The sequence below is a fragment of the Archocentrus centrarchus genome, chromosome 23 (genome assembly GCF_007364275.1).
Source record: "Archocentrus centrarchus isolate MPI-CPG fArcCen1 chromosome 23, fArcCen1, whole genome shotgun sequence".
NCBI lineage: Eukaryota > Metazoa > Chordata > Actinopteri > Cichliformes > Cichlidae > Archocentrus > Archocentrus centrarchus.
Genome location: NC_044368.1, coordinates 223,793 through 248,658, shown reverse-complemented (window position 1 = coordinate 248,658; position 24,866 = coordinate 223,793). Strand labels below are relative to the sequence as shown.

Genomic DNA, 24,866 nt, shown 5'->3' with positions numbered 1-24,866 from the left:
GACAGATGGGTTGAAGGTGGGAGTGGCATTACATCAGGGATCTGCTCTGATCCCCTTATGGTTTGCAGTGCAGATGGACAGGCAGGAGTCTCTGTAAACTATGATGTTTATGATATTTAACCATGATGTCATCTGTAGTGACAGTGGGGAGGAGGTTGATGGATGCAGATGACGCCCTAAAGCAGTGGTTCTCAAATCCAGGCCTCGTGGCCTGGTGTCCTGCAGGTTTTAGATGTGTCCCTGATCCAACACACCTGAATCAAATGGCTGAATTACCTCCTCAGTCTGCAGTCAAGTTCTCCAGAGTCCTGCTAATGACTTCTATATTTGACTCAGGTCTGTTGATGCAGAGACACATCTAAAACCTGCAGGACACCGGGCCACGAGGCCTGGATTTGAGAATCACTGCCCTAAAGGGAGCAGCTAAAAGAAGCTTGTAGTTCCGCGGGTCTCCAACAGAGGACTCTATCTCTCCTCTGTCTCCTGTCCAGCAGGGGGCGCGTTGTCTCCCGTCTCTCTGTCCGCTGATTGTGATGGAGGCTCGGATGATGGTCCCCGGAGCTGCAGCCGCTTTAATCCGGTCGTCATGAACCCGTTTGACAGTCCCGATTCTCCCCGACACGAGGAGGCGGCGGGGCGCGCGGACAGCCGCGGCCCGTGGCCTCGCTTCTCCTCCTGGCTGGAGTGCGCCTGCGTCGTTACGTTCGACCTGGAGCTCGGGCAAGCCCTCGAGGTACGGTAGCTTAGCATCGCTAGCATGGCTAGTGGTTGATGTGTTGATTGATCAGAGGAGCCGCTGAAAACTGCGAGGGTTCGATTATTAAAGCCCCAAAACAGAATCCCCGCAGCTCATCAGTCAACCAAACTCCATTCAAAAAACCCATAACTCTTTCTTATCTCACCGGTAGACACACGTACCTGAACAGGTAAACACTAGACTAGACTGAAAACCTGCTGAGGATCACCTCTTCACTTCGTCATCATTAACCTCCGTCAGGTTACAATCTGACCCCTAAGAACTCACCTTTTCTTAACTGTCTTGTGGGTGTAAATACGGTAAATGCCGTGATGCCGGTAAATGTGTTATTTAGAGGACAGGTGGTGGTGATGACCAGGTGTGTTTAAGACTCTGTGTAAGGCAGGAAGAGTAAAATAATCAGGATTTTGAATGGAGTTTGGTGATAGGACTCAGGTAGCTGTGTTGGCCGAAATGCGCCAAACCCCGTTTATAAAACTTAAGACTGCTGCACTCAGGCCTCCAAGTCAGGTTTAGGCAGATTCACATGCACAATTATACACAGTACAATGCACAGTGAAATGTATTTTGTACCTGCATCCGATAGTAAGTAGTACAAATATATAAATAAGAAGAATAAAAATAAGTAATTCACACTATACAGAACCTTTGAGGTGAAGTGAGATTTGTGTGTATTAAACTTTCGCAGTGTGGAATATGTATGAAATGATCCTCCCTGCTGTTTGTGCTCTATCATGTGTGTTTTGTGTGGCTGCTCATCAGAGGATTGTGGGTAATAAACGGTGTGTTACTGGATTACCTGTGAGCTGATTAAGCGTCACCTGATCAGGAGCTGATTGGCCTCTAAAGTCAAATTCTCAGTTTATCAGCTGAAAAACGTAAAACCATCAGAATTTTGAATGGAGTTTTCCCCTGTTTCAGCTGGTTTATCCTCAGGATGTGAAGCTGACAGAGAAAGAGGTAAGTACGTTCAGTTTATTGATCACCAATCAGCTTATTGATTACTAATCAGTGTTGTTGATTACACTTTCACTGATTCTGTTTCCTGTTGACAGAAAACCAGCATCTGCTACCTGTCCTTCCCTGACTCGTACTCAGGTAAGCTGAGATGCTGATTAATGCTGCATCTGTCAGACGCTGGAGGTCAGAGGTCATGTGGGCTCTGTGTGTTTTCCCAGGATGCCTCGGGGACACTCAGTTCAGCTTCCGCTTCCGTCAGTCGGTCGGCCGCCGTGCATCAAGGCACAGAGACGACCTGTACAATCGCGACGCTCCCGTGACACTGCAGGTGACTCACCTGACCCCTGATTGGTCACTTGCTCCGCCCACTCAGGTATTTAACATCTGTCTTCTGTCCCTCAGAGAGAAACGGCGCATTTCTTCGGTTACGTCTATTTTAGACAGGTGAAAGACGTCTCCGTGAAGAGGGGCTACTTCCAGAAGGTCAGTCACCTGCACACACTTGTTATCACCTGTGCTGTCCTGGTCATATGTGGAGACTTTCGTGTTCTTACCTGTACTCTTCAGCTTACTCACCTGTATTCATTTGTTATCACTTGCTCACAGAGCAAAATGTTATCCCTTAATGGATTTCATCATCACATGGTTATGATGCCGATGGTCATGTGACCCTCTTTCAGTCCCTGGTGCTGGTGTCCAGGTTGCCGTACACTCACCTGTTCCATTCGCTGCTGCAGCTCATCGCTCCTGAGTTCTTCGAGAAGCACGAGCCCTGCCTCGAAGCAGGTGATGATGTCATGCTTGCATCATAACCAGAAGCCAATCAGATTTCAGAATGTTCCTTCATTGTTTTTCCTCCGCTTGTCTTTGCAGTTTGTAATGAGATTGACCAATGGCCTTTACCTGTACCTGGACAGACCCTCAACCTGCCTGTGATGGGCATCATTTTACAGGTGAGGAAGGAGATGGCGTGGCTTTACAGCTGAGGAGGAAGGGTGTGATTTACAGGTGTATGGGTCTGATGTTTCAGGTGAGGATTCCTTCTAAATCAGACAAACCTGGAGGAAGTCCGATCAGACAGACGGCTAAGGAGGTGAGAACCTCTCTGCTGCTTTAACCTTGTTAATAAAATTTTTCCTTTAATCTTTGTTCTTCTTCTTGCTGTTTAATAAAGTTTTTTTCCTGTCTGTGCGCAGAACCTGCTGCCAGCGCCGACCCTGCTGCCCACCATCCACGAGCTGGATCTCTTTAAGTCAGTGCTCATTAAGCTGTTCTTGCTTTCTCAGATGTGCTCACTGATTGGTCGGTCTCAGTCTCACCTGTGTCCTGCTCAGGTGTTTCCAGTCCATTCTGATCCACCTGCAGATGCTCTGGGAACTCACCTTGCTTGGGGAGCCCCTAGTCATCATGGCGCCGTCTCCCACCATTTCCTCGGAAACTGTGCTGGCTCTCATCAGGTAACTGAGTGGCCACGTGTTAAATGAGCCCCCGCCAGCGCGGTGTTGCTGTTGCTACCATGGTAATAGCTGTGTGTGTCCACAGCTCCATCAGCCCTCTGAAGTTCTGCTGCGACTTCCGACCTTATTTCACCATCCACGACAGCGAGTTCAGGGAGTACACCACCAGGACGCAGGCACCGTGAGTCACGCTCACCTGGAGTGGAAACACACCTGTAGTACATTTCAGGAGTACGTTTAGGAAAAGCAATAAAGACAAATATTTCAGACTGCACATGTGATCACCTGCTTCTCCTTTTTCTCTTTTGGTAAGGCCGAATGTCATGCTGGGTGTCACCAACCCATTTTTCATTAAGACGTTCCAGAGCTGGCCTCATATCGTCCGGCTGGGAGAGGTCAAGATGGCAGGTAAGCCACACTCCTCTTCCTCTTCCTACATGCTCACTCTGAGCACTGACAAAACGCTGCTTCCTGTCCATGTGATGCCTTGCGGCCGTCAGACATGAGCCGTGTGTTTCACGCTTTTACGCAGGTACATGATGGATGACGGTGTCTATAGCTGACTTACCTGCGTCCTGTCTCTGATGTCTTCCAGGTGATTTACCAAAGCAGGTGAAGGTGAAAAAACTTTCTAAACTGAAAACCCTCGACACCAAGCCAGGTAAGCTGGCAACGACAGCGTGTTTGTACCTGAGCTCAGGTGGATGTTTGTCACACTGAATGTTTTGTGTTGGCAGGAATCTACACGGCCTACAAGACGTTTCTACACAAAGACAAGATCCTCATCAAGAGGCTGCTGAAGGTGAGCATACACCTGATCACACCTGCACAGGCAACACAGAGCCTCACTAATAGGCTCTTTGCTCGCAGGGGATCCAGAGAAAGCGTCCATCAGAAGTGCAGAGCGCCATCCTGAGGCGACACCTGTTGGAGCTCACACAGAGTTTCATCATCCCGCTGGTGAGGAACTGGCCAATCAGCTCACAGCTCCCCCGCTATAATGACATTATAATGACTTGTCCAATCACAGAGCAGCTCTTAGTAAGCCCTGTGTGTTGTCTGACAGGAGCGCTACATGGCGAGCCTGATGCCCCTGCAGAGATCCGTGACACCCTGGAAGGTAAGCACGAAGTGAGACGTGGTAATGAGGTCACAGGAGTGCCATGTGTTACATGTTCCCTGTGTTTCTGTTCAGACGCCGCCTCAGATCCGTCCCTTCAGTCAGGATGAGTTCCTGTCCACACTGGATCACACAGGCCCACAGCTCACCTCTTTGCTCAGAGGTGATTGGATAGGACTGTACAGGTAAGCCTCACAGATGGGAGTGGCCCAGGTCTTTCCTGTCTTCCTGTCTTTGAGTTTCTACTTCCTGTTTCTGCCTCAGGAAGTTCTTCAGGTCTCCAAATTTTGATGGCTGGTATCGTCAGCGCCATCGAGAAATGATGCAGAAGCTGGAGAGTCTGCACCTGGAGGTCATCTGTGATGCGGTGAGTTATCTGAGTGCCAACAGCTGGATTGTCAGCCAGCTGTGTAGCCTCTAATCCAGGTGTGTCCTCCACAGGACCTGCTGGGATGGACAAAAGACAAGTCTGAGGTGGAGGTCGTAGATCTGATTCTGAAGCTCAGGGAGAAGCTGGTGAGTTCAAACAGGAAGTTTGTTAGCGAGAGGAAATTCAGAGAGTGTGTGTGTGTGTGTGTGAGAACAGGAGCAGGCTGAGGACACGTTCACTGACACGTTGGCATCCCAAATAAGAGGATAATTTGTAGTGAAGGTTACCAATGATCTTCTTACAGCCTCTGACAGTGGACTCATCTCTGTGCTTGTCCTGTTGGACCTCAGTGCAGCTTTGATACTGTTGACCATAACATTTTATTACAGAGATTAGAGCATACTATAGGTATTAAAGGTACTGCACTGCAGTGGTTTGAATCATATTTATCTCATAGACTCCAATTTGTTCATGTAAATGGGGAGTCTTCTTCACACACTAAGGTTAATTATGGAGTTCCACAGGGTTCTGTGCTAGGACCAATTCTGTTTACATTATACATGCTTCCCTTAGGCAGTATTATTAGAAAGCACTGCATCAATTTTCATTGTTATGCAGATGATGCTCAGCTTTATCTATCAATGAAGCCAGATGACGCACATCAATGAGTTAAACTGCAGGAATGTCTTAAAGACATTAAGGCCTGGATGACCTCTAATTTTCTCCCTTATTCTGCTGTAGGCTGCTGGGGGGTTCCCATGATGCACTGAGTTTTTCTTTTTCATTCACCTTGTTTCACTCTGTTTATACAGCACTCTGCTTTTAATCATTAGTTATTATTACACCGATGCATTCGCTGACACTGAGATCATCTGTGGTAAACCATCATGTTGGTGATAAAATGTTGAAATAGTTTGAGATAAAAAGAAGAATTACTTCAGGGTAATACATTTTAATCATCTTGGACAAAGTTGGAGAAAAGGATGTTTCGTTGAAGGCGACCATACGTCTTACTGCTGAAACGCAGCGGCCTGGGTTTGAGTCTACCCGCAGCCCTTTGCTGCTCTCTCCTCTGGCCTGTCTACTCTTCATGGCTACACTATCAAATAAAGGCCAAAATACCCAAAACATCAGTCTTTAAAAGATAAGAGCTCAAAGTTTGAAATTTTAACCTCTTTTTTTTTTTTTTTTTTAAATAAAAAAATAACTCTCTGATTGAATAGTTCGCTTATGAGACAGAGAAAGAAAATGAGTCGGAAAGTCTAAAATGAAAATTTCTCCACCTGGGCTGCACGTCTGCCTGCGACCTGTCGGTCTGCATGTGACCCCGCCCCTCCCCCAAAGACAGAGAGTCACCGTTTTGAGTGTTGGCTGGAAAACTGCAAATTCCAATTATGGATAAGATGAGTATGGAATTATATTCAGGTCAAAAGTCACACGCAAGAAAAAAAAATAATCCATGCAAATAATGTGATTCCGCGAGTGCAGGTTTTCATTTCTCACGAGGAAATTCAACAACTCGTGTGTGTAGAACTCAGCAGGCGCACACACAAAGAAACGCAGCGCACATGAGTGTCTGCTGTGCACGCTGCTGCAGGTTCACGCTCTCATGAGGAATTTTACGCCTGTGAAAAAACTAACTTTTCACCATTTGGGCGGACTCTGTGATTGGTTACTTTGATGGATAGTTCAGGTTACTGCGTTAGATGGAGTTACACCGTGGCAGCAACATAAGAGCTGTTTTAAACCGGATTTGCTCACAATCTGGAGAATAAAGTTTCCAGAATTAACTATCAGTAGTTGTTGTTTTCTGTCAAGTGACTTACTGCATAATACCATCTTTTTAATATGATTAAAAAAATGTGACATAATTTTGAGTTTGTATTTGTATGAAAATGTATCACAGTGTTAATGTGCTGGAAAGTCTTAAATGAACATTGAAAGTGCTTGAATTTGAGCCTAGAAAAAAGTATGAACCCCTGTGTGAAAATGAAGCTGCAATAATTATCCGGGTTTATCCCGGGAGGGGCTGAACATTTAAAGTGACGCCGCAGCCTGCAGCCTCTTGTTTAATTTTTCTTTGTTGGTTTCCTGTTGAAACCATTTCTGACAGCAGGAAGTGTGTGTGTGGTTTTTCAGATTAAAGCTCGGCGTCAGCAGCTGCAGGTCAGAGACGGCGTGCTGGACAAACTCGACTCTTTCATTACCTCCATCATTAGCTCGCTGCCCAATGACCTGCAGAGCGTCCTTGGCACCGGCACCTCGGCGTGACAACTTTTCTGTTCGTCAGCAGAGTTTCGAACATCAGCAGCTTCACGCTCCACCACGACACTAACATCAGCTCCAAACTTTAACTTTCACCCTGAAAATGTTTTTTCCTGGAATATTTAAACTTTATTATCTGTTGGACCATCGAGCTGCTGCTGCTGCTTCTCTGATGTTGTAGTTTCTCTGATGGTAGAATCAGGCTGGCTGAACACTCACAGAAGTCGTATTTTTCTATTGTCTCCACACACTGAATGTAACACTAAGAATTACGCTCCATTTCCTGTTTGTCTGTAAACATTTAGTTTGAAATTAAAGCCTGACCACTTCCTGCTGCCTGTTTTATTCATGTTCATTTTATTCTAATCGTCTCCTCCTGGATTTAACATGTTTGAGTCTTTGTGCCAAACTATAAAACATATATACATATGTATCACTTCCTGTGATGCACTTCCTCACAGCCCTGCTTTTTTTCAGGCTCTTTTGTGCTTCATGCTGAGCCTCTTCAGTGCTTCTCCTTCAGGTTTTCTTCAGATCCCAATGAGGAAACCTGTGATTCTTTTTTCTTTATGTTTTATATGCAAATAATGAAGACTCCACATCCACTCACCGCTGAACATGGAAGTGAAAATGAGGCTTGAGCCTAAAATTTGGGGCAAACATCTTTGTTAAGCTGCTGGAGAGAATCTGCATATTTCTGACCCTGAAGGCAGCGTTTCCAGATGAGGAGGGGACGTGTACAGATGTGACTGTGGAGGCCATTTCTCCTCCTGTCAAGTGGGTTGAGATCCTGAGGAGCTAAAACCAGGACGGAAGAACCTCTTACCAGCTCATCTGTGGGCGAAGTCTCAGAAAAGATGTAAAATTAAATCGAACCCTCACGTGAAGCTCCAGGCTGATGCTTATTTTCACCCTCTGGCTATTTGAATAAAACTTTAATCATAAAAGCAAAAACTCTCCACCAGCTTCACCACCTGTAACTGCAGACATTCTCACAGTGCGGTTCACTGTACCTCAGAAACCAACGTTATCGCCTCTGATTGGTCCTTTTCTTTCATTCCATCATTAATATACAGTTTGAGACGGTTTACCTGAGCACAGTGCATCACAGCTTCACCTGAACTTCATGTTTTCAGACCAGAGCCAATCAGAGGTCAGTGAAAAAACACTTCCTGTGGGAGGCCCTACAGAAAGTTACCTGTGTGCATCATCTGTTTGTTTCATTTGGGTCTTCAAATATTTAACAGATTTTAAAGCTAAAATCATTTTATTTCTGACACCTGTGATTAGGCGGAGCTTCGGAGCTATTAAGCAACATATTAAACGGACTGCACCTGTGGGCAGGTGAGTGGACAGGTGAGCAGTATGTTGGAGAGGCTGGATTTGATAGTTTCACCATCGTGATGCTCGGAGACACAGTGCAGCAGGAAAAATATTTTAATCTGAATCAAAAATAAACATCAGAAATGACAGCTGATTGACCAGCGAAGGTCACATGATCATGTGTTTGTAGTGTTTAGAGTCACGTGTAGCTCAGAAAGCACCAAACTCAGAGAAACATTAGGAAGCTGAAAAATACAGACGACCTCAACCGCAGCATGAAGCCAGGTCTTCATTGGCTCTGATTTCCAGGTGTTCCTCCTGCAGGTGAGCTTTTCTTCTTCAGGTGTTCTACCTGCGCCCCACCCACCAGGTGCTCCCCTGCAGCCTCATGACGTCATGTTTCTCCTGCGGACTGAAGTGCAGGATGGTGAGGATGGCGGTGAGCGTCTGCTGGCGCCCGCTGGTGTCCTGCAGCGTCAGGAACCTGTACACAATGTTCTTCAGGTACTCCAGGTTGGCCCCCTCACGGCTCTGGTCCCGGATCAGTTTTTCAAGACGGTCCCGCAGGGCTGCCACCTCCTCATCGTGGCGCTCACCGTTGGTGATGAGCTGTGCCTGTAGCTGACGGATATCCTCCTCCAACCGGTTCTTCTGCCGCCGCAGCGCCCCCACCTCCACCTCTTTGCGGGCAAGCTGCTCAGCATACAGCAGCAGCGTGGACTCGGTGGGCGTGGCCCGCCACAGTGCCTGGCTGACTATGTCAGCCTCTGTGTCGATGCTGTCCTCCTGTGGGTCGGCGGGCGTGGTATCAGCACGGTTGGACCAGGCAAGTGTTGCAGCAGCGGCAGCTGCCCGCAGCCTCTCCAGCTCTCGGTCCTTCTCGTCCAGCAGCGCCATGGTGCGCTCACGCTGCTTGTGAAGCTCCGCCTCCAGGCGCAGCAGCTCATCACGGTGCAGTGCCTCCAGACGCTCCGCCTCCTGCCGGTGCGCCTGATGCAGTGCCGCCACCTGCTGCTGGCGTTCATCGAGCTGCTGGCGGTGGCAGGCCTCGGCCTCGTCACTTTGCACGCGCAGGTTGATGTACTTTTCGCGCAGCTCGGCGAGCTGGTCACGCACCTCTTCCAGCTCCCGCGCCTGGCAGCCATCTTTGGCGTTCTTGTTCTTCAGCACCACCTGCGCTCGCAGCTTGTAGCGCTCAAACTCGTCCTTCACTTGCCGCAGCTCCTGCTGGTAGACGAGTACCGTGGCGGCATCCGCGCCTGGCTCTGCCTCCACGTCCAGGTCCTGGATGTTCTGGTCCGGGTTCCTCTGTGCCGCCAGCAGCAGCAGCTTCTTCACCTTCTGCAGCTTCTCCCGCAGCGTGCCCACGTCAAGCAGCTCGTCTGGCCCGAGGTCACAGGTCGTCCTGCTGGAGGCAGCAATGGCAAGTGTTTTGTTCTCAGTGTCGAGCTGCAGCACACGCTCCCGGAGCCTCTGCGCCGCCTGCTGGTCCCGCTGCCTCGCCTTTTCACACGAGCCCAGCAGCTCGGACAGCTCAGACACGCGCTGCTCCAAGACCGCCACCCGGGCCTCTGCAGACTGAGCACGCTCATGGGCGCGCTCCTCCACCTCACATACCTGCAACACAAACACAGGCACAACCTAACTTCCTGTTCTAGTTTACCTGAACTGTTCGAGCTTTGACCTGTTTACAGGTTCTGCTCTCACCTTGCGGGTCTCAAGCTGGACCTGCTCCTGAACCCGGCTCTTCAGCTCTGTTAGCTCTCGTTGCAGCTCCTCCACTCTAGGATCCGGTTTTCTTTGGTCCTCCTCAGCAACCTGCAGCCTCCTCTTCAGCTCGTCTCTCTCCTCCTTCACCTGGTTCAGGAGAGCCTCGAACACCGCCCCCCGGTCCATGGCCTGTGACGTCACGAGAAGGGCAGTGCTGGTGTCTTGGAGGCGGAGCTCGACATCCTGCCGCTGGTCTCTCTCGGCCTGCAGGAGCCTCTGCAGCTCGCGGAGCTGCTGGGCGTGGTCTCCCTGCTCCTGCTCACGCTCATGCTGCTGCGTGATGATGCGAGCACGGCTTTCAGCGAGCTGCTGCTGCAGGGTGTGCAGTTCTGCCTCATGCTGTGTCGTCATGATGACCAGCCGTTCCTGCAACTCCTCCACTTCCTGTTTCAGCTGACGCTTATCGGCCTGGAAGCTTGCCTCCATCCGTGACTTCTCCTGCGTCACTGTGGCCAGGGAGCTTGTGAGTGTGCTCAGCTGGCCCTTCAGCTGAGCAACTCTGCGGTCTGCCTCCACACCAGGAGGGGGAGTGGCTTGCTGCTGCCCCAGCCCCACACTGCCACTCTCAGAACCTCCGTCGGGCTCGGATGCCTGCAGAACAAACATGGAATCAGACAACAAGAAGACAGTAATGTCCACGGTGTGCCATTCATCACACTCTGGTCACGTGATTTATGTTCAGTTGTCATGGTAACATACCACCAGTCTTCCTCCAGGTTCTGCCGGGTCCTCCTCGCTCTGGTCCCCCCTCGTAGTCTCACTGACTATGTCCAGAGACGCCGCCGTGTCCACGCTGTCCTCACTGTGCAGCGAGCAGCCATCTTCAGGGAGCTCCGGCGTGGTGGTGGTGGTGTCCAGACGTTTCCGGTCCTGCCGGCTCAGGTCCAGGTCCTGGGTCACGCTCAGGACCTTCAGGCTGGCCTCCAGCGCCTCCTTCTCTTTCAGGAGGCTCTTGTAGGCCCGGACCACGTCCTTGAAGCGGGTTTGGTACTGGACCAGCTGTTTCTTCTGGGACTCCACCGTGTCCAGCAGCTCCTTCCTGCTGGGGCCGCCGCCACCAAAACTCATCCCGAACTTCTCCATGACTCCGGCTGGGTCTAGCTGGGTCACAGCACCCAGACCATGAACGGTCCCTCAGCAGTGACTTCCTGTTAGAGAAAAAGCAGAGAACAGCACCTGTTCTGACCAACGAGTCCTCGATCAATCATTACTTGATCGGTTTCTGTGAGGATGAAACTTCCTGCTGAAGGTCAGAGGAAGTAGCAGGAGCAGTTTCTCACCTCTCTGTTTCTTTCTTCCTTTGAGTCAAACAAACGTTAAATTCTGTTTTTTTTTTTTTCGCCTCTTTGAACGTTTCACTTCAAACTGCGCCGATAATCCGGAACGATGCGGTTAACAAACTCAGTCCATCCGTCACAATCGGCCGATAATCGATCCGATCGATGATTAAAATCCGACTCAAAGCCTCAGCTGTCAACAGCCGCCATGTTGGAGCGAGCCGGAAGTGACTGAACAGGAGGAGGCGGGAGTTTAATGCTTCATTCACGGACGTCAAGAAAATGCACAACATTATGCAGATTATTTTACATTTTTTTAACAAAGAAAATTATTTTGTTATTTAATTTTTTTATTTTGTGTAAATTTCTGAACAAGCAATGCAAATTGATAATAATACATTTTTACATCTATAGAAGGGCTTTTTTTAATTAAAAATGAACTTTGTTGGTTGATGATGTTGAAGAAATATTTTCAGGACAGATTAAAATCTTCTTTTAAATCCTGTAATTTTTACATGTTTATATTTAGAGCACTAGCCTAAAGGCAGCATGTATGTATTTCATTATGTAATCTTGTGTTGTTTAATGACGTGAACAGAGTAATATACACGTATAAGTTTATGAGTATGAATTACCTTTCTTCTTCGTTTTCATTATTAGTTATTTGAAGCTTTGAATTTACATCCTGTTCAGTTTTCGAATGTTTGATTTTTGAGCGGACCATGAACGCTGCATTGTTTGTAGCGCTGTTAATAAAGTTTTCTATTGCAGCAGTGACGTCATTTGTTCCGCGTTGGCCTGGACGTGGCACCGTGAGGAGCTGCGCCCTCAGTCCGCTCCGCGCTTTCCCGGCTCCGCTCCGCCGCTGCTCCCGGACCTCCGACTCTGCCCGCCGCCAGTGTGTGACCTCCCGCCGCCTCTCAGCAATCATGGGCCTCACCATCTCGTCGCTGTTCTCCAAACTCTTCGGGAAAAAGCAGATGAGGATTCTGATGGGTGAGCGGGGGCTAGGCTAACGAGCTAACGGGCTTACCGGCCGGGCTCCGTGGCGTCTGGAAGCGGCTCCATCTTCCCCACATACCGTTTAATTTCACCCTGAAACCGCTCACAGGGTCCTGCGGACAGTATCGCCCGTTCTCTGGTGCCAGGAAAAGTACAAACCCGGCCCGGAGGTGTAGGAGACTGTTAGCTCGGAGCTAACGGAAGGAAGCATTACAGTCTGTTAAACCGGGTTAAATCAGGGTCCAGACTAGGGTTAAACTGGGGTTAAGACAATGCAAACTGGGTTTAGGCCTAAAACTGTGTTGATGTTATCTGCTCGGGCCATAAAAACCATTAAGCCCTGTCTGATGGGAGCTTTAACCAGCAGCTGGACTCAGATCTGGGTTTAATTAATCTCAGATTAAACTTTAATGTGTGTGAGAGGTTTAATTAATCTCAGATCAAACTTTAATCTGTATTTCAGTCGGTTTGGACGCTGCTGGAAAAACGACGATTCTCTACAAACTGAAGCTCGGCGAGATCGTCACCACCATCCCCACCATCGGTAAGTAATCAGTACACTGTACAGATACAGAGACTCACCTGTTCTCAGCAGGTTTGTTTGTACTCAGGTATTTCCTGTAAGCTTCTCTTTTCAAATTAAAAGTCTGACTGCATTTACTGGTCAGCTGGTCAACTTTAATTCCTGATGAATAAGAGTCTCACTTGTAAAGATGTTTCTCTTCACCTGACAGGAAGTGAGTCACCTGTTCACAGGTGCGTTTGTGTGTTTCAGGCTTTAATGTGGAGACAGTCGAGTACAAGAACATCTGCTTCACGGTTTGGGATGTTGGTGGTCAGGACAAGATCCGACCTCTGTGGAGACACTACTTCCAGAACACACAGGTACAGAACCAGAAAGCTGGATCTAGGTGTAAACCTACATATTTATATTTTGTTACCACCTCTATGTCCACCACAAACTTTCACAGGCTGGAGAAGGGGCCTTAATCTTCAGAAATCTATTATTTCCTTCGTTTTGCGGGTTGTCAGTATTTGATCAGTTTTTGTGACTCCAGTTGTTGAAGGCTTTAACAAGATCCCTATATTCAGATTTCTGTCCATTCCTGATACATGGCACAGTGGCAGTGCCATCCCAGTATTTCTGGATGTGGCAGGACTTAGAGTTGTATTTGAAGTCTGCTGTATACAGTGTGAAAAGGAGCCAGGACAGTCCCCTGTGGAGCCCCTGTCCCAGAAACACAGAAACCTGACAAACTGTGGCCTCTCTGTCAGAGTCTGTGATCCAGGAAACAAAGGAAGAATCTACACCCATCTCTGTCCCCGGACAAATTTGTCCCAGACTTTCTGAAGCTTGTCTCTGAACTTCTTTGCAAATCCCAGCCTGGCCTTCCGGTTCTTGCTAATTAGTGGTTTGTATCTTTGGGTGAAGCCTCTGTACTTTTGTTTATGAAGTCTTCGGTGAACAGTACATTGTGATACCTTCACTCGTGCCCTCTGGAGGTCGTTGTTGATGTCACTAACAGCTGTTTTAGGGTCTTTCTTTACAGCGCTTATGTTTCTGTCATCAGCGGCTGCTGTTTTCCTCGGTCTGCCTGTTCCACATCTGGAGCGCCTTGCAAGCAACTGTTTGTTGTGGCGCTATATAAATAAAATTGAATTGAATTGTTGTTTAGTACACCTGTAACGACTTTCTTCTTCAGGACGTTCCAAAGGCTCATACTGGCTAATGTTTGTTCATGGCTCTGAGTGATTTTCCATCTTCTCTCAGCTTCACACCTACTTGTTTTTCACCTACAGCAGCTCTCTGGTTTCATGTTGGTTACTCCCAGGGTTATTATAGTTAACGAAAATGAACGAAATAACGAAAACTGAAATTGGAAAAACATTGTCGTTAACTAAAATAAATAAAAACTATAAAAGGAAAAAACGATAACTAATTAAAACTGAATTGTGAGTTTACAAAACTAACTGAAATTATCGATAAAATAACTTTCATTTACTTGTTTTTTTTTTGTGTGTTGTTTTGTTTTTAAGCCTTGTGGATTGACGTGAAATCCTTTTTTCCGCTCTCCGAGTTTAAGCTGGGAGTGCCATAGGGTGCCTGCGCATGTGCAGGCGTGCGCTCGCTCACCGCGCTGGTCCGCAAAGTAATGGCTGCGGTCTGCCGAGAAAGCAGCAGAGTCCCGTATGGAGGCTCTTTGAGTACAAGAGCACAGATAGAATCGAAAGTCTTGTTGTGGATGATGAAAAATGTGCGGAACATTTCTGTCAGAAAAAACCAGCAACATCAAAGTCCACCTAAGAAGCGCACAACGGCTACAGAAACCGCTCTGATCCTACCAGGTAACCTGGCCTGCGCCTCTGAGAAACGGGACTACTTGTCGGGTCCACGCAGCCCAGAACGTTGTGACTAAACTGTTGCGTCCTTGTGCGTTTCCAGCTACTTTATCAGTGAGAGAATAACAATCAGGAATAATAATCAAAGCATCAATATAAGGACTCAAAACTGTCAGCAAATTCCTGGTAGGAGACTGCTGAAACTATCAGGATGGACGTGAAGGAATGAAGAAAGTGAAAAAAAACAGGGACAAATATGTTTGCAGCCAAAAAACTGAGCACAAAGAGCAAGGACCAAAAAAGAAGTCCCAGCATGCACCGCATATAAAACACCTGCACACGACCACAAGGTAATTAACACACAATCCAGCTACACAAGCATAAATGTGGACATGAGGTCGACAACTTCTGTAGGTTGTGTACAGAGGCCACAAAGACCCTGCAAGTTTAATTAGCAGCATCTAACCAGCTAGCTCCAAAACAGAAGCAGCTTCAGGTGGTGAGAACATCAGGATGCAGCTGGATTTGACCTTTGACTCCTTCAAAGAGTCTGTTTTTGTCAAACACCACATGTAGCTGTTGTTAATCTGCTGCACTGATGCTGAACTTTATTGTAGAAGTTATTGAGTTTGGGAGTTCATGTTTTTCTTTGTTTCTCCCTGTTGATGTTCATGTGTGTCCTTAATATTACACAAATTTAGCCTGTAGTGCTTCTGTCTCGTGAACAGTTGGTTGTTGAATATATTTCTTTAAACTGTATCTTTTGTCAAGTTTTCATTACACAATAGTCATTTTTGCGCCTTGAATCTTGCACCTGATTAGGTATGAAAATACTAAAACTAATACTGAAACTAACTAAAACTAAGCATGAAACCAAAAATAAAAACTAATAAAAACGAGAAAAACCGCTCTGAAAACTAATTAAAACTAACTGAATTAGAAAAAAAAGTAAAACCTAACTAAAACTAAATTATAATGTAAAATCCAAAACTATTATAACCGTGGTTACTCCTGACTATAAATGCACAGTCTGCAGAAGCAGAACACAAATCTAAAACTTTATTTGTTTGAATAATCAATGTAACAGGATGAACCTGGGCAACAAAACACACCTGTCAGTCACATGTTCCAATACTTTTGGAGGGGTGTGTATGTCAGCAGCAACTGTTATACAGGTGTGTCTGAGGTTACCTGCAGGTGACCTGCAGAGCTGCACTCAGACACTTGAGCAGTCATGACTCTAAAGCAGCGATGACACTTTCCCTGGCAGCAGGAATAGGATCGTATTGATCACTGATGTGCTGATTGTATTGATCACCGGTGCAGGGTCTGATCTTCGTGGTGGACAGTAACGACAGAGAGCGAGTCGCTGAGTCAGCGGAGGAACTCTCCAAGATGGTCAGTCCCTTCATTCAGTTTACGGTTAATACATTGTTAGGCTCAGTGATCGTCATGAACCCACTGACAGTGTCACATGACTGTGCAGGTCCAGGAGGATGAGCTGAAGGATGCGGTCCTTCTAGTGTTCGCCAACAAACAGGATCTCCCGAATGCCATGGGGGTCAGCGAGCTCACCGACAAGCTTGGTCTGCACAGCCTGCGCAGCAGAACCGTAAGGATCAATACCCACACAATTAATAATCCAGATCAATGAATAAATTAGATTGATCAGTATCTCTGTATTGCCTCTAGAGACTCAGTTCTTTTTGTCGTGTTATTTCCCTCCACCTTTTATTGATTGATTGATCAGATGCAGTGGTGTTTGAATGCCACTGATCAATCAGTGAAAACATTAGTTAAACTGATCTATAATATTGATAAATGGGACAGGGTATAAAACATGAGGCAGTCAAATGAGCTCAGATGAGCCAGCAGCACTGGTCTGGGGGGACAGGGTTCTGAGCACATTCAGCAGGTTTCAAACCTGTGATGTCAGAGGCACTGGGAGGAGCCTCATGTCCTAATTTGTTAAACTGTGAATTAAAGCTGAAGGTCGGCACCTCAGTTGCATTCTGATTGGTTGATTTTTAAAATCCACTCAGGCGTGCAGACACCAAACTACAAAAACTGTCAAGTGTCCAAAAATCAATGGGCCTAAATCTTTCTAGACCGGTAAACTCACCTGTTTGTATATTTGGACAGGTGAACAGACCTGGATGTCCTTCCTGTACTTGTTCACTCACCTGTGATGATGCTCTGTGTGTGTTTCAGTGGCATGTGCAGGCTACCTGTGCGACACAGGGCACAGGTCTGTATGAGGGGCTGGACTGGCTGTCCAATGAGCTGTCGAAGCGTTAGACCACCTGACAGGAAGCAGACTGATTTCAGCCGCTGATGTCACCGTGTACAAAGGAGGAGGAGCGTGTCAGCGTTCCTTTTTTTTTTTTTTTTTTGTTTTTTAAATTATACCTGTGTGTCTGTAGGAGGAAGTGATGTCATGGACTCTGAGCTCACCTTGATTTCCCCTCATCCTCTTCTGTTCTTCAGGTGTTTGTTAGATCTTCTTTTAATCCGCATGTTTTAACTCAGAATCATGTGACAGGAGGAGGGGCGGGGCTTACGGCAGGTGATGGTCACCTGGTCGTGTGATGACTCATTCCAGAGAGCCGTGTGGCGGCCTCGTCATTCCTTATTAAGTGAAGAAGAAAGGGAGAGACCATGATGCAATAAAGGTTTTTTTTTTTCTTCTCACCTGTGTTCTGCTTCCTGTTTCAAACTTTGTTTTCAGTGTTAATGACACGTTTCTCACGCTGTTCCTGGGTCAGTAATGGCAAGATAAAGGGCTAAAGATCACCTGCAGACCTTTGATCCACCAATCAGATCAATAATCCACCAGCATGTTCCATTACTCTAGTTTGTTTGTTCTTGTAAGTTTTTTTTTTTTTTGGACAAATGCTGAAAGAAGCTCAGATTTACCTGCCAGTCATGAACTGTGAGATCATTAAAACCTGAGAACACCTGGATTTCTACAGAGGCCCTAAAATCCCCAAAGTTCTGATTTAAATCAAGTTTTCAGGCTTTTAAAGGTGGAGCTGTCGCTGCGCACAGCACACCTGTATCCCAACATGTACACCTGTGCAGGTATGATCTGAAGGTAGCAGCAGGACAGCTCTGACCTTCACAGGTCAAATTGAACCTCCATTGGCTCAGTCTGTTCCACTCAATCAGACGAGTTTCATTCAAAAACCTTTATTTCACACGAACTAAACATCAAAAGCACGACATAATCACACACATCATCGCCATGGCGGCTCTTTGGACCCCGGCTGAGCTCCTGGTGTCAAGTCTACACACTGATCGGCTCCTGGTGGTTGTGCTGACGTTTGACCACAAAAACCTTCTGACTGGAGACTGTCACGGTGTAGACGAAATCCTCCAGGATCACTGTGGACACACACACCAGGTGATTCCACTGAGATCACAGGTAACTGCAAGTTACAGGGTCCTACCTGAGCTTTGTATCCCATCATGCAACAGAAACACGTCATCAGGTTAACATGAAAATGCAGCTGATGATTAGACATGTTTTAATTGTGTGACTTGTCATTAACAGGTCCGAGGAAAACGAAAACCTTGAGTCATTTGTTTTTATTTTAGCTGATGAGCTCGCTGTGCAGGTGTGTGCGTGTTACCTGACATTCGTTTGAAGGGTGGCTCAGCTGAGCCTGATAACCTGAAGCGGCTCACTGTTCGAACCATCTGCATGATCACGCCTGCTGTGTGCTCGTCATTCTCCAGCTCACCTGCAGACTGATAATCAATAATCACTTTATGTTCTGATCAATAGAAACAGCAGACTCAACTTTATTCTGTGTTCAGTAATCCAGACTAAACTGAGCACCTGATTTAACTGAGGGCAGTTAAATAAAGACCAAACTATGGTTACCAGCAGTTTCCTTTGTGAAAACTACTTTAATCATGAACATCTGGAGGCTCAGAGACAGAAACTCACAGCCAGGACGCCGTCCTCGCTGATGACCAGGTACCCGAGCTGGTCTGGGATTCGCTCCAGACCCGCAGTGAGCGCCGCCGTGGCCTGAAAGCAGGACAGGATCATCAAGTTAACAGTAAATGATGGACAGATGTGCAGAAATAAAGGTCGTTTGAGGACTCAGACACAAAGATGTCCTGACGCCTTCCAAAATACAACAAACGAAAATGGACGGATTCTTACACAGCGATTTTCTACTCTCACTCTCACTTCTACAACTAAGTGCTTTCACACACAGAGCAACTTGGGGTTCAGCATCTTGCCCAAGGATACTTTGACATGCAGACTAGAGCAGCCAGGAATCTAACCATCAACCTTCTGATTAGCAGGTGACCTGAGCTACAGCCACGCAGCACAGAGTGTAAAACGAACTCCTGTCACACTGAAGCTTCGGTCACTACTGATCTGCACATGCTCAGTTTGAGATTCCTGCGTTGATGTAAAAAAGATTCTTATTTTTGAAGTCAGAATGTGGCCATGAGTCTGAAGAACTCATGAGGTTAGAGTTTCACCTGTTTCACTTCAGCAGAAGTGAAATGCACTTCAGATTAATTCAAAATGAAATCCTTCAGCTGTTGAGGACAGATTTCCTTAAACAGGAATTTTCTGCTTGAACATTTACTGTTACTGATGGCACTTCCTGCTCAGCAGTGCCCTGAGGAGGGTTCTTCTTTGCAGCCAATCACAGTTGTTCAATGCTTTTTTTAATCGCCTCTTTTAATTCAATTCAATTTTATTTATATAGCGCCAAATCACAACAAATAGTCACCTCAAGGTGCTTTGTATTGTGGGTAAAGCCCCTACAATAATACAGAGAAAACCCAACAGTCAAAACGACCCCCTATGAGCAGCACTTGGTGACAGTGGGAAGGAAAAACTCCCTTTAACAGGAAGAAACCTCCAGCAGAACCAGGCTCAGGGAGGGGGGGTCATCTGCTGTGAGGGGAGAGAGAGACAGGACAAAAGACATGCTGTGGAAAACCTGATAATGATGAATTACAATAGTCCAGCCTAGAAGTAATAAATGCATGAATGAGCTTTTCAGCATCACTCTGAGAAAGGATGTTTCTAATTTTAGAAATATTGCGCAAATGCACAAAATCAGTCCTACATATTTGTTTAATATGTACATTGAAGGACATATCCTGGTCAAAAATGACTCCAAGATTTCTCACAGTGTTACTGGAGGCCAAAGTAATGCCATCCAGAGTAAGTATCTGGTTAGACACCATGTTTCTAAGATTTGTGGGGCCGAGAACAAGAATTTCAGTTTGATCTGAATTTAGAAGCAGGAAATTAGAGGTCATCCAGTCCTTAATGTCTTTAAGACATTCCTGCAGTTTAACTAATTGATGTGTGTCATCTGGCTTCATTGATAGGTAAAGCTGAGTATCATCTGCATAACAATGAAAATTGATGCAGTGCTTTCTAATAATACTGCTTAAGGGAAGCATGTATAATGTAAATAAAATTGGTCCTAGCACAGAACCCTGTGGAACTCCATAATTAACCTTAGTGTGTGAAGAAGACTCCCCATTTACATGAACAAATTGGAGTCTATGAGATAAATGTGATTCAAACACTGCAGTGCAGTACCTTTAATACCTATAGCAAGCTCTAATCTCTGTAATAAAATGTTATGATCAACAGTATCAAAGCTGCACTGAGGTCCAACAGGACAAGTACAGAGATGAGTCCACTGTCAGAGGCTCTAAGAAGATCATTGGTAACCTTCACTAATGCTGTTTCTGTACTGTGATGAATTCTGAAACCTGACTGAAACTCTTCAAATAAACCGTTCCTCTGCAGATGATCAGTTAGCTGTTTTACAACTACTCTTTCAAGAATCTTTGAGAGAAAAGGAAGGTTGGAGATTGGCCTATAATTAGCTAAGACAGCTGGGTCAGTGATGGCTTTTTAAGCAGAGGTTTAATTACAGCCACCTTGAAGGTCTGTGGTACATAATCAGCTAATAAAGACAGATTGATCATTTTTAAGATTGAAGCATCAATAATTGGAAAGACTTCTTTGAACAGTCTGGTGGGAATGTGATCTAATAAACATGTTGATTGTTAACAGAGGAGACACCAAAGCATCCTTTATGACAGGAGAGGAGGGAATGATATCCCATAATTCATAGCGATGCTCCATCGTGGAAAAGGTTGAAATTCTCAGCACCAGGCAATCAGTCGCTATCTAGGACCGTGCTCACCTACAGGTGTAAGCTCAGGCCAGGAGAGGCCAGGTAAAAACTCCACAAACACTATTCCCCCTCCTCTTCAATGTTGGTACCACCCTGAGAGCAGGGGGTGCTGCTGCAGTTTCAAAGGTATTTACATTCGGTCCGGTTATTGATTATTGATCACTAATTATAAATCTGAAGCCCTTCTAGCCTAAAGCTTAAAGGACTCTGAGTTTCTTCACATGAAGCAGCCAGATGAACAATTACTGTTTATCCCCTACATCTACCGGAAGTTTCTCCCTGTTAAAAAAAGGAGTTTTTCCCTTTCCACTGTTGCCAAGTGCTTGCTCACAGGGGATCGTTTTGACTACTGGGTTTTCTCTGTAATTATTCTAGGGTCTTTACCTTACAATATATGGCGCCTTGAGGCGACTGTTTGTTGTGATTTGGTGCTATATAAATAAAATTGAACTGAAATTAGCGAGTGATGCTAACAGTGAAGCTAACAGCGTCAGTAAACGCCGCACAGTGGAGAGTCCGCGGATCGTGAACGTCTCACGGTGAAGCTACATACTGAATAAAAAAATACATATAAAATAAAAGTAAAACTTTAAACTCACCATTTTCTTCTGCTGCTGCTGCTTTTACTGCCCGCAGCTGCGCATTTCCGACTTTATCAGAGAGCCTCACGTGACTGCTGAGGCCTTTCAGCGCTGTCGGGCAAAACCGTGAAACAGAAAGAATAGAATAGAATAGAATAGAATAGAATGCCTTTATTGTCATTATACAGGATGTACAATGTGATTGGAGGGCCACTCCTTTTCAGTGACATGCTGTAGAAAGTCAAACTTTCTAAAATATAAACTAGAACTTCTAAAATTATACAGAAAATAAAATCAATAAAAATATATACGTTGTAAAAATAAAATAAGTGTATACATACAATAATGAAGATGTGAGTATTGCACTTGAACGAATATTGGATATTATTACACAGTATAGGGGTGATAGATATTGTTCAGTATGAATAATATAATATTGCACAGAAATGTGGGTATTACACAGTTAGAGTTCTTATTCCGACAAGAACAAGAGCTGAACAAGAACTGGGACAGAACACACACAGACACACACACACAGACTGGATCCGGTGTGTATTGACGGTCCCTGTTTGTTCCGATTATCACAGGGAAAAAAATGCCACTTGTAGGAACATTTGGATTTACACTGAACAAGTGAAGGCAGCACCCCGCCGTCTAAACATGACGTCACCTATAATTCCGATAAGCATTAAAATAAAAATAAAAAAGCACAAATTGGAGGCGTTTACTAAAATAAATGATCGATCGTCAATAGTTAATCAATTTCTATTAATTTTCGTTTAATTTACATATTAATTTTTCGATTCTTCCGAGCGGCAGGAGGGGGGACTAAAGGAAAGCGGAAGTGCGGCTCAGCTGACTCCTTCACGTGACCTGCGGACCGTGTCCCGTGACGCTGAGTGTTTCTCCGTGAATCTCACCTGCAGCTCCGTGATGGCCGGCCGGGGGAAACTGATCGCCGTGATCGGGGACGAGGACACGTGCACGGGCTTCCTGCTCGGCGGGATCGGGGAACTGAACAAGAACCGGAAGCCAAACTTCCTGGTGGTGGAGAAGGACACGAGCATCACGGAGATCGAGGAGACCTTCAAGTAAGATGGAGTCCATCCCCCACACCCTCACACATACACAGATATACCAGAGCCTATTTAAAGAAAATCAGCTGATTTAACGCCCTTAAAGGCCCCCGTGGTCGTCGGGGATCAAAGGTCAGATCAGTTTGGAAAAGGATTTGGACAGCAGCAGACCATAACACCACCCAGTGACCTCATAAAGACCGGCCTGCTCTAAGATAACAGGCCGGCCATTATTTTGGTGAGAATCTGAATGGACTCTGGTGTGTTTGGGCCTGTGGCGTGAGTCTGAAGCCAAATCCTGTCCAATAACCAGTGTGGGGCACTGATAATCAATAAGTCTATCTATCAATATATTAATCCTACTTGCAACATGAACTAAACCGAGCATCTTAAATTTAGACAGACTTCAGTCTGTTTCTGTCTCTGGATTCCTGAACCAGACAATATTCAATAATCAAAGTATTTTAGGTTATTCATTCTTTACGACATTATTTAAACACTGAAGTCCACATAAATGATCCTCAGTGTTTGTCTCTTCTCTGTAAATACAGCATCAGTGTAGCTTCAGTCTGTTACACTCCATTAAATGTTTCTCGTGCAGTTTTAAGACTCAGGTTGGATCTGCTGCAAAATCCTGGTTCAGAGCAGTTATCAATAAAAAATAAATCAGTGACTTGTTAAAGATCACTGAAAGTAAGAAAAAAAATCAGCAAATGAGGCATGGTAGCCCTCAGACCAGACTCCATTCAAAAACCAGAGCATTATATTAAATCTTTGTGAGTTTATATGAAATCAGCATTTAGACTGAAGAATTTAAATATTATCAGCACACATTTATTTACATAAATTTATTTTGTACTATATGTTATTCAGTTTTTTCTTTTTGTTTAATTGTTCACTTTTATTCATTATCTGGTGGTTTGGTGTTTGTCGGTCAGTTAACCCTGGTTTTGATTTATGGCCTCGTGCTGTGTGACTCACACCACACTCACACATTCAAAAATCAGCTGATTTAAATGGTCACTGTTGTAGTTAGAAACGTTTAGATATCATGAAACAAACCAGCTATTGGAGATTTTCTGGTTTGTTAAAACATCAGCCTTTTTTATTTAATCTTGAATGTTTTCAGTTGTTTTATAAAATAAATCACATTTCCTGTGTGTCTGAATTTGAATCCTTTTAGTGACAGATCAGTAATTCCTGCATTCTCTGCTATCATTGAACTGATCTGTAAATATCCTTTACATCCAAACTGCTGTGATCCTTTAGAGTGATGATATATTAACAGCAGAGATGTTAAATTGACAATAAATTGAAAGGAGTCTGGTGTGTTTGTGTCTGATCTGGAACTCAGTGAGAAATGTTGAGATTCTCAGAAACGCTTTGCCATTATTTATTTATTTTTTTAAGGTCTCACCTGGTTCTGAGGACGTTAAATTGTGACTGGATTTTGGTGTGGCAGACTAATGCAGTCGTCTTCTTCTCTGCAGGAGCTTCCTGGCGCGTAACGACATCGGCATCATCCTGATTAACCAGTTCATTGCAGAGATGATCCGGCACGCCATCGACGCCCACATGCAATCAATCCCAGCTGTGCTGGAGATCCCGTCCAAAGAGCACCCGTACGACGCATCGAAGGACTCCATCCTGCGCCGCGCCAAGGGCATGTTCTCTGCTGACGATTTCCGATAAACGGCGTGTTCACGCCCGTGCGACTGGCAGATATGTCCAGATGTTTTGCTGTGATGTTTCCTCTTTTGTTTACTTTTGTTTCCAGGAAGTGATGTGACCGTGTGACAATTTTTAGACCAAACCTGCCTGAGTTACGTGATCTCTTACCTCCTCCCAGGTGTTTGTTCCAGATGTGTTAACTTATAAACGTGAACAGATGTGGTAATAAATTAATAAAAAAAGTTGTTGTTTGAAGTTTTTTTGGTTTAATACAATACATGTCACAGACCTGACAAGGTAACACCTACTTCCTGTTTCCAGCCTCAGGTGTGATGAGCTCTTAAAGTTTAAACATGAGCAGGGTTAGTCAGGAGCAGATCATCAGCCATGTGAGCATCTAAATTCATTCACAAACTCTTCAGAGTGCCACACAGAGACCGCCTTATGGTCTCTGTGTGGCGGATCATTGAGGAGCTTTCAGGACATCCTGAAAATGTCAGTGATGTCAGGAGAACATATGAGAACATCTGTCAGATACAGCAGCAGATGGAGGAAACACAGACATTAAAGTATTCTGAATGACACATTAATAGGTCATAAATCACTTGGTAACTAAAGGGTAATGACACTGAAAGAAGCAGAGGAAGAAGCACGTGTGATGTCAGCCAATAGAAACGATGTTTGTGTCTGAAGGTGTAGTGCT

At 45.6% G+C, this 24,866-nt stretch overlaps 5 protein-coding genes across 6 annotated transcripts; 3 read left to right on the top strand and 2 right to left on the bottom strand.

Moving 5' to 3' along the window:
- Positions 1–525: 525 nt before the first annotated feature.
- On the top strand, positions 526–7,264 carry dennd6b (DENN/MADD domain containing 6B). The gene is made up of 20 exons (XM_030719922.1): positions 526–733; positions 1,679–1,717; positions 1,813–1,855; positions 1,936–2,045; positions 2,120–2,200; positions 2,398–2,503; positions 2,591–2,670; positions 2,748–2,810; positions 2,914–2,969; positions 3,052–3,174; positions 3,260–3,355; positions 3,488–3,582; positions 3,770–3,835; positions 3,912–3,976; positions 4,045–4,134; positions 4,241–4,294; positions 4,370–4,479; positions 4,559–4,661; positions 4,736–4,810; positions 6,804–7,264. The coding sequence occupies exons 1-20, from the start codon at positions 587–589 to the stop codon at positions 6,933–6,935; spliced, it is 1,734 nt and encodes a 577-aa protein (XP_030575782.1). The 5' UTR covers positions 526–586; the 3' UTR covers positions 6,936–7,264.
- Positions 7,265–8,355: 1,091 nt separating this feature from the next.
- gcc1 (GRIP and coiled-coil domain containing 1) lies at positions 8,356–11,540 on the bottom strand. Of its 2 annotated transcripts, XM_030719805.1 has the most exons (4): positions 11,303–11,540; positions 10,722–11,170; positions 9,960–10,613; positions 8,356–9,869 (listed from the first exon to the last, which is right to left on the bottom strand). In XM_030719805.1, exons 2-4 carry the CDS (start codon positions 11,103–11,105, stop codon positions 8,601–8,603), a joined length of 2,307 nt encoding a protein of 768 aa, XP_030575665.1. In that variant the 5' UTR covers positions 11,106–11,170; positions 11,303–11,540; the 3' UTR covers positions 8,356–8,600. The 2 variants fall into 2 exon arrangements, with proteins under 2 accessions (XP_030575665.1, XP_030575664.1); XM_030719804.1 differs by having other exon boundaries at positions 10,722–11,540.
- Positions 11,541–12,083: 543 nt separating this feature from the next.
- On the top strand, positions 12,084–17,332 carry LOC115773236 (ADP-ribosylation factor 4). Its single transcript, XM_030719806.1, has 6 exons — positions 12,084–12,295; positions 12,765–12,845; positions 13,077–13,186; positions 15,968–16,039; positions 16,128–16,253; positions 16,853–17,332. Exons 1-6 carry the CDS (start codon positions 12,229–12,231, stop codon positions 16,937–16,939), a joined length of 543 nt encoding a protein of 180 aa, XP_030575666.1. The 5' UTR covers positions 12,084–12,228; the 3' UTR covers positions 16,940–17,332.
- Positions 17,333–17,814: 482 nt separating this feature from the next.
- Positions 17,815–21,569, bottom strand: lamtor4 (late endosomal/lysosomal adaptor, MAPK and MTOR activator 4). The gene is made up of 4 exons (XM_030720142.1): positions 21,435–21,569; positions 18,594–18,677; positions 18,274–18,391; positions 17,815–18,025 (listed from the first exon to the last, which is right to left on the bottom strand). Exons 1-4 carry the CDS (start codon positions 21,435–21,437, stop codon positions 17,928–17,930), a joined length of 303 nt encoding a protein of 100 aa, XP_030576002.1. The 5' UTR covers positions 21,438–21,569; the 3' UTR covers positions 17,815–17,927.
- Positions 21,570–22,274: 705 nt separating this feature from the next.
- On the top strand, positions 22,275–24,408 carry atp6v1f (ATPase H+ transporting V1 subunit F). The gene is made up of 2 exons (XM_030720141.1): positions 22,275–22,507; positions 23,983–24,408. The coding sequence occupies exons 1-2, from the start codon at positions 22,350–22,352 to the stop codon at positions 24,182–24,184; spliced, it is 360 nt and encodes a 119-aa protein (XP_030576001.1). The 5' UTR covers positions 22,275–22,349; the 3' UTR covers positions 24,185–24,408.
- The last annotated feature ends 458 nt before the right edge of the window (positions 24,409–24,866 follow it).

Bases quoted from the DNA above. Each gene is read 5' to 3' on its own strand.
- dennd6b (XM_030719922.1), top strand. From the start codon at position 587: ATGAACCCGTTTGACAGTCCCGATTCTCCCCGACACGAGGAGGCGGCG. The intron at 4,480-4,558 runs GTAAGCCTCACA...TTTCTGCCTCAG, and splicing joins GATTGGATAGGACTGTACAG to GAAGTTCTTCAGGTCTCCAA. The intron at 4,811-6,803 runs GTGAGTTCAAAC...GTGGTTTTTCAG, and splicing joins TGAAGCTCAGGGAGAAGCTG to ATTAAAGCTCGGCGTCAGCA.
- gcc1 (XM_030719804.1), bottom strand. From the start codon at position 11,105: ATGGAGAAGTTCGGGATGAGTTTTGGTGGCGGCGGCCCCAGCAGGAAG. The intron at 10,614-10,721 runs GTATGTTACCAT...TTTGTTCTGCAG, and splicing joins AACCTGGAGGAAGACTGGTG to GCATCCGAGCCCGACGGAGG. The intron at 9,870-9,959 runs GTGAGAGCAGAA...TTTGTGTTGCAG, and splicing joins TCCAGCTTGAGACCCGCAAG to GTATGTGAGGTGGAGGAGCG.
- LOC115773236 (XM_030719806.1), top strand. From the start codon at position 12,229: ATGGGCCTCACCATCTCGTCGCTGTTCTCCAAACTCTTCGGGAAAAAG. The intron at 12,296-12,764 runs GTGAGCGGGGGC...TCTGTATTTCAG, and splicing joins GCAGATGAGGATTCTGATGG to TCGGTTTGGACGCTGCTGGA. The intron at 12,846-13,076 runs GTAAGTAATCAG...TGTGTGTTTCAG, and splicing joins CACCACCATCCCCACCATCG to GCTTTAATGTGGAGACAGTC.
- lamtor4 (XM_030720142.1), bottom strand. The intron at 18,392-18,593 runs GTGAGTTTCTGT...ATTGATTATCAG, and splicing joins GCGAGGACGGCGTCCTGGCT to TCTGCAGGTGAGCTGGAGAA. The intron at 18,026-18,273 runs GTAACACGCACA...GTGTGTCCACAG, and splicing joins ACCCTTCAAACGAATGTCAG to TGATCCTGGAGGATTTCGTC.
- atp6v1f (XM_030720141.1), top strand. From the start codon at position 22,350: ATGGCCGGCCGGGGGAAACTGATCGCCGTGATCGGGGACGAGGACACG. The intron at 22,508-23,982 runs GTAAGATGGAGT...TCTTCTCTGCAG, and splicing joins GAGATCGAGGAGACCTTCAA to GAGCTTCCTGGCGCGTAACG.